This window comes from Ochlerotatus camptorhynchus, unplaced genomic scaffold (genome assembly GCF_037179485.1).
Source record: "Ochlerotatus camptorhynchus isolate MF236.1 unplaced genomic scaffold, CSIRO-AGI_Acam_v1.1 ptg000550l, whole genome shotgun sequence".
In the NCBI taxonomy this organism is placed as follows: domain Eukaryota; kingdom Metazoa; phylum Arthropoda; class Insecta; order Diptera; family Culicidae; genus Ochlerotatus; species Ochlerotatus camptorhynchus.
In genome coordinates this window covers 3,334,850-3,342,764 of record NW_027041033.1, presented here as the reverse complement: position 1 = coordinate 3,342,764, position 7,915 = coordinate 3,334,850, and the positions used below count along the sequence as shown (strand labels likewise).

General features: G+C 43.9%; 1 protein-coding gene across 1 annotated transcript; it reads right to left on the bottom strand.

The window, feature by feature from the left end:
• Positions 1–2,285: 2,285 nt before the first annotated feature.
• Positions 2,286–3,500, bottom strand: LOC135713278 (uncharacterized). Its single transcript, XM_065236363.1, has one exon. The coding sequence runs from the start codon at positions 3,498–3,500 to the stop codon at positions 2,286–2,288; it is 1,215 nt and encodes a 404-aa protein (XP_065092435.1).
• Positions 3,501–7,915: the final 4,415 nt, after the last annotated feature.

Sequence of the window (7,915 nt, the reverse complement as noted above, 5' to 3'; positions counted from 1 at the left end):
ATCGATCTGCATCGTTTTGTACCTGATTCCCGCCCTCCCCTAGTCGCTATTTCCTCTCAATTTATTTTAAAACTTGCTAGCCGGAAAAACTTAGATTTTCGTGTCGCTCGACACTGGTATAAGCTCAAAATTTCGCCTGTTAGCTGTATAGGGCTCACATTCGGCTGTTGCGAAGTTTGCAAGCTTAATATTTGCCATATATCAGTCATGTATAGGGAATAAGCACAACAGAATGCTTATTACTTCGGTAGTTCAGTTAGGATGTGGAAGAAGCACGTCACCAGCGAAGCGAAAACAACTAAAAATATGACATATTACTCGGTTTTGAAATTCTATATCAGTGGTAAACAACTCTAATAAAACAAAATAATATCTATTTCTATATTAGGAATCGATTGATTATTAACAAACATCAAAAGCAGATGCAGTGCATACCTATGAAGATAATAGCATTGTTGTATCCCTCCCCATGAATAACAAATCAACAATAGCGTTGAGATAAAAACATAAAACCGAAAAGATCACAACACAGACCCACACAAACACACACACACACACTTAACAACAGAGACTACTCATTAGAAAACAAAACAGAACATAACACAAAAAGCGCAAGAACCCGCTAATGCCTATACTACGGTTATTATTATCATCATTATATACGGATTATTAAACGATAATATATCTTACAATAATAGTTGTTTTTAGAAGAAAAAAAAAGAGGAAAAAACAAACACTTAAAACATTAACAAACGACAAACTTCTGACCTATAGCAGCCAATCGACTGTGGTGGTATTTGGATCCGAACACAAAAGCATAAAACTGGCAAATGGAACAAAACAAGCGTTAAGGAAGAATGTTGAAGCGATTCCTGGAATCGAACAGCTACATGTGTTATTAGAGAAAAGAAACAAAAGATTGATAAACTTGCAAAACAAAATATAACGATATCTACTTAATTGAAGCAAACAGTTACGCCAACGTGTTATTTTTTGTTTGCAGAGCAAACTAGAACATGAAAGAATGCCTTTTGACGTAGGATTACGTCTTTCGGAAACATATGGGGAGTGCAAAATTATCACCGATTGCCTGAAAAGAGCGCTTTTCCTAACACAGATTTCAAAATCGAATTCCATCCGGTCGCGCCCTACGTTGCTCATTCAATCATGTGTGGTGGTGTCCAGTCGGTTGTCATCAGTAGCAGTAGCAGCAGTGCTGTCGGCGTGTGGCGTTGAACATTAATCTCCAGTACACAACGAAAGGCGGCCCGCTCCGAAGAAAGAGCTGCACCGCTACTGATCGGCCAAGCGCGTCACCCTCGTTCCAACATACAGCACGTCAGCCTCATCTATGTTGAACACCCTAATAGGTCAGCATTACTCATCATACTTAAGGGTCCTGTACACCACCGGAGGTGCAAAGGGCCAACGTGAAAGACTTCCATCCTGGGCGGCTGCTCGCTTTTGCCTTGACCTGCGCCCAGGTCAGATTCCTATCGACTTGCTTTATTTCCTTGTTGACGCTCTTGCCGGATTCCAATCGCAAGCGCTTGCTTGCAGATATCGTTTCCGCCCCGTCGAAGTGTGTGGCCGACCCACCTCCACTTTCGCTCTCGAATTTCTATTGCTATCGGCTTCTGATGACATCGACGATGGAGCTCGGCATTCGAGATTCAGTTGTGAGGCCACCAGGCACGAATTATATACCGCAGGCATCGGTTGATGAAGACCTGCAGCTTTTGAGTGTTCTCCGCTGATACACACCACGTCTCGCTGGCGTATAACAACACAGATTTCACGTTCGAGTTGAAAATTCGGATGTTGGTGCGTTGACTTATCTGATTTGATCTCCATACGTTTCGTAAACTCACAAAGGCAGTCCTAGCCTTCTTGATTCGTACACCTATGTCGCTCTTGGTCCCACCGTCCGACGCTATTTGGCTGCCAAGATCTTGGAAATTTTCGACCTTCTCCACTGCTTGCCCCACTACTGTAGCAAAATTGGAAGGATTGCCCGTTGTTGACGTTGATGGTGAGACCCGCTGCAGAGAAGTGTTCGGTTAGATCATTGAGGCTACTCTGCATATCAGAGCGCCGTTGTGCTAGTAGAGCAACATCATCACCCAAATCGAAGTCGTTGAGATGCTCCATACAGCCCACGGTTCGGTACACGGTCAATTGCACCAACCATGATCTCGTCGATTACAATGAGGATCAGTAGCGGTGATAGTATACATCCTTGTCTCACACTAGCGACTACCCGGATAGGGTCAGACTAGATTCCGTTACGCAGAACTCGCCTTGCTGCCAATTCCCAGCTCCAACGATGTACTCTTGCACAGCAAATTAGCCCCTGTTTCGTTATCCACAACATACACGTCGTGAAATACACGCTTCGAACGGGTGGTAATTTCCGTTTTGAAAGTCTTGTGAACTGTTAGTTTACCGTTACCGTAGACCCGCAGAAATTTCCGTGATTTCTGGACGTCGGTAAATTTACATCCGTGTTGTTTCAGATGACGCCATGTAGTTCGGCTGATGACGTTAACGTGAGCGCCGGTGTCGACAATCCAATCCAATTTTACACCACCTGTGTAATATGTCACCAGATCGTGTTTATTTCCGGTAGCGTAAATGTGCTGAACGTCGTCGTCACTATCTTCGCTGCTGACTTCGCTGCCGCCTGGGACATTGCTCTCGTCTTCGGAATCTTGAACTTGCCACACCTTCTTCTTGCTTCTTTTATCCTTCGATTTTCGGTTCTCCGGCTTGGTTTTGCACATTTTCCGGAAATGTCCCACTAGCTTACAGCTATCACACACTTTGTTTTTCGCGGGACAACTTTTATCGTTGGCAAAATGTCCAACATTTCCGCATCGGAAACACTTTTCTTTCTTCGCACCCTTTTTGATTTGGTTCACACAGCTTTGGCCCATAGGAGCCGAATTTCTCTTCATATCCTCCTTATTACGATTCACTGTTTCCAAGATCCGTGCCTCCTGCACGATTTCTTCCACATTCATCAACTTCTTCTTAATAATCACTTCACGCAGCTCGTCCGATCGGCTGTTGTCAAACACTTGTTCTGCAACTCGCATATCGAGTGCATTCCCGTACTCGCACAGGCGCCCTTGCTCTCGAAGACGGGCGACGAATTTCTCCACCGATTCATCTTCAGTTTGCTTCATTTTCCGGAACACGTACCGATCGTAAGGAACATTGGAGAATGGTGCAAAATGAGCATCCAGTAATCTTATCGCCTCCTTGTAAACGTCCGAGTCCGCTGGCGGGGGTGCATCGTGTCCAGGTGTATCGAAAAAAATGTCCTGTATCTGTGTTCCACTGAAATGCAGCAGATACGACTTCTTCCTGGATGGGAGAGCAACAATATTCACCTCTAGGAACAACTCCAGAGATCTCTTCCATTTCATCCAGCGTGTTTCAATCGATGCGGTGTTATTGGTGTCAAAAGGTAACAAAGTAGATTTGCTGTTCTCCATCTTCTTTTACGCAACTATGGCGAGACACTGTTTATTTTCACGTTTGTTTTGGCTTCTCTTCACAGCAATCTTTCCCTTCGTCAAAAAACCCCGAGTGTCGGATGCGTTTTCCGTCTTGCTTTCAGCTCGTCTACCGTCCTTGTCACAAAGGCGTCAATTTGAGGTTATACCCCAAATATTATTTTTGGTTTATTTCTCACGTAAAACCACTATTCCGAATCGTAAACTCACGTTTACCGAATTTAATCATTGCTCCATTACGTATACTGCCGCTCTTCGCATGTCCGTCCCATAGCGAAAATCGGCAAGCCGAGAAAATCGCGTTTTAAGTTTGCTTCGTACGATTGCTTCTTATGTGATGGGACAACCAATGTGACTGTCTTTCCAAACTTTGTCAGAACAAAGTTGATAAGTTCATCCAGTATTATGAAAATATGGGTAGTTTGCTACCATTTGCATTGAAAAACTCAGTTTTGACAAAAACGACTATGGGACCGACATGCGAAGAGCGGCAGTATAGAGCCTTCCTCAGCGAATTTAATCCCGGTTTTTTCCGATCGTCGCCAAAATGTTAGGAGTCGAATTAAAATACACGCGTACACGAGGAAGTAACTTTTTATTATCTTTCTCCAATTCAAAGTTTATGACGTACATACATTACTGTGTTGCCAGTTAGTGGGAATCACTACAATACCGAATACCAAGACAAACCAAGAAGACTGACAACTCTTTCATTTTCTCATACGAACGCTATGAGACAGGTACAATCGCCTCATCTGCCGCTCAAAGGTAAATGCTTCGAACGAATTTGTTAGCAAAGATTACATCCTCAGAAGAAAGGTTTTTGCACAGACAAACAGACGTAACACTTCATTGTGTATCTTCGTTCACGCATTTAACGGTTGATTTGAATATTTTCAGTTCCGCGAACTACTCGCCGCAGCGCTGGTATCGGATCACTTTGACGTTTCTATACATTCTATAGAACTTTTATGCAATATTGTTTGCGAGTTAGCGAGCAAGCTTGTTTTCCGCGAGAAGCCCGAGAGATGTCGTTACTGAGGTCCTATGTTTTGAGATACTATGTTTTCAAGTAAAACTTTTTCAAAGAGTTACGTCTGTTTGTCTGTGGTTTTTGTATGTATTTGCTTATTTTTCTATGCGTTGCTTCCACCTTCACTCAAGCGCCGCGGTATTGTATCTGTCGCTTGGATTCTGGCAAAGTTGCCAGTCTTCTTGATATGATGTCTTCGATCATACTGAACTAGCATGGCTCCTAGTCCATGTGGTGAGGCATCCACGAATAACTCCGTTTTGGTTTTATCATCGCGACAGAAATATCCCAAGGTCTTTATGATATTCCACGCCTCACCCTTCAGGTGGTTAACCTCGTTCTCCAAAGTTAGATGACAGCTTAAAGCCCAAGAAGTTCACTTCCTGCTGTCTAAAAGAGCATTTTTCTTTATTTAGTCTGACGTTATGGTCTTCAAGTTTTCTGTAGATTTTGATCGTATTCTTCCTGTGTTTGTCCAAATACCAAGATGTCGTCAAGATAGTTTACATCACATTTTGAAATTATTATGGTTTACATAACCTCATTTGTTAATCCGAAGGGCAACCGACAGCATCTATAAAGTGCATAACCAGCGAAGAAATTCGTCAGGTGCCTTGATTTTTCATCGAGCTCAGTATGGAAGAAGGCGCTAGTTAAGCCAATCGTGGAAAAATGTGTCGCTCCATGTAGGTCCAGTAATCAGGGCTCTACATTTTCGAAGCTCTGAAATGAACTCGAGTTTTGTTTCTCTCATAAAAACGTGTTCAACGCTTCATTTCTATAACGCCTAGCTATCAGCAAGAATTAATTAATGTCAATTCTTTGAATGCAGCTGGGATATGCGTATAAACGTTTCTTGAAGGTGGCATTTTCGGTAGCTTGTGGATACCTGTGTACGGTAGCACATTCACGTCGCCAGGCTGTGTCCGTAGCTTGTGCTACTGGCACTTCTAGGCCTATCGTAACAGGTCTTTCCTTCGAAATGAAGAGTTCAGCCGAAAACAATTCAAGCTGAACAATGCATTAGGTCCTAAGTAACATTGATCGATTCTCTTCATCAACTTTCTCTTTCCACAATGACTTGGCTACAGAACCGTTTCATGTTGTGTTTGTCTCCTATTGGAAGCTAGATAATAGCTTCTTTCATCGATCTGTGTGCTAAAAATAGCTGGTCATGTCCATGGCCGTGAGAATGCAAAGAAAAAGTCGACGAAGAGAATCTGCATCTGACCTAATGCATTGTTCAGCTTGAACTTTCCTCATTTTCCGGCAGATTTTGGAGGTTTTCCATGGTCTTTTGGCGATTATGAGTGAACTAAACTCAAATTAGGGTCGCTCTCATTCGCCGTGTCCTCCGACAGCTGAAATCAGCAGGAGCAAATCTAGAGGAAAACGACCTGGTTTCCCAGCTGTTCCTGACGCTTCCAGACAGCTACAACCACCTCGTGATTGCGCTGGAAAACATCGTCGAAAAAGAGCTCACCTTGGATACCGTCAAACAACGGTTGGTATAGGCGAAGAATCGAAGCGCGCCGATCGAGTGGATTACTCGATTGAGGAAAAAATCTGTTCTTTCGTTGGTGGTAGAAGCAAGAAGCAGAAGTAACTCAACGATGAGAACGACCCAAATTTGTAAATTTGGTAAAACGAGTAAATTTGGCTCATGTTTTTCTGTGGAAAACCTCAAAAATTTGCCGGAAAATGAGGAAATTTGATGAAAATTTTACTCAGTGTAGGAGTAGTACCAATAGTGAATCCAATCTTACCTTTTCTCATCTTCGGGAATTTGTTCCTGGAAAAACAAATTTACTCACCGCTGAGTGCCTGCCTAGGTTCCTGTACTTGCACCGTCGTCTGTCATACGCAAGTCAGCAAGCCATGGATGCCCTGGTGAGGCATGACATGGGTGACAGGGCTTGAACCGAAGCCAAAATGTAACGGTTTCTGCGACACGTGCGTGCTTGGAAAGCAATGCAGAGAAGCATTCGATGGTACCCGAGGACGAGCAACGCGGCCGTGGAAAAGGGTGCACTCCGACGTGTGTGGGTCAATTGATCCTCCAGCCAATTGATTATCGACGACTTCAGCCATTTCGCCGTCATACAGCCAATAAAGAAGACTTCGAAGGAATTGCACGCTGCAAGGAGTACGAAACGATGGCCCCCCCCTATTCTGCGAGTCACGTGACTCTCTCTCACCGGTGAGGTGACAATTGTCACCTCACCGGTGACAGAGAGTCACGTGACTCGCAGAATAAGGGGGGGGGGGCATCTGGGAGAAGAAAATCAGCAAGTTAACCGTGGACCAGGATCGGGAATACTGTTCGGACGAGCAACGGAAGTACTGCAAGCACAAGGGAATCCAGTGGCATTGCGGAACACTTCAACAGGACGTTGATCGAAAAAGTGGTGAAGATGCCAATGGACTCCAATATGCCGAAAAGCTAGTGGTCGGAGGCGGTGCCGCAGGGTAGGTATTTGCTGAACCACACTAGTGCACTAGATGAACACGTGACTCCTACCGAATGCTGGTTGAAAGCGAAGCCAGATGTTGAGTCGCTCCGTATATTAATAATCATTCTCACTTTGCTTAGTAACCAGCATAGGCCTGGAACAGGAACTCATCCGGTGCCCATTCATCTTGCATAGTTTTTTTTGTAGATTGCTGTATTTGTACAGGCTCAATCGAATAAGCTTTACAGAGCCAGTTTATTTTTTTATTTTTTATTCGCGGCTGTTCATAAGGTTCGTAGACCGATTTTGAGAGGATTTAGACCCCCACTGCCCCGGTTATACAATGTCCCCGGTTGCAGTTCGTAACCGATGATACTGTCTAAGCAGTGTATCATCTGATCTCAATTGCAAGACAATGTTGTTCGTGTTGCTGATGTAGATGCCGATGGTAGGTAGCATGACTACCTTATCTACTCAACCGGGCAGAGATAAACATACACCATGTGGCTTCCAATGTCCTGGACAGCAGGAGTTTCCTAACGAACCGGAAATCGAGAGGAATCCATTCGGTATCCCTCCATTTTTACAAATGCATCATTTAGTTTCAAAGCTCTCCAAGCAGATTATTTAACTACGATCATATCTCACTCAAAGCATTGCTGCTCAAAGCCCCAAAGATTGACAATTATTGTGCTAAGCAGATCAGTGCACGGAACCTGACCTAAATTTTCCTGTATCTATTTCTCACCCAAAAACTCTGGCAGTTCTGCCAGGTTTGTTTTGGCTCTCGTTTACTCGCATGCAGAATGAGGAATAAGAGCAAGGGAAAAGGTGCGGTTAGCTACCGCGTGCACTGATTCACGGTCGTCTATTATAGATGGTGGATCGTTCTTTCCTGCTAAGATAGC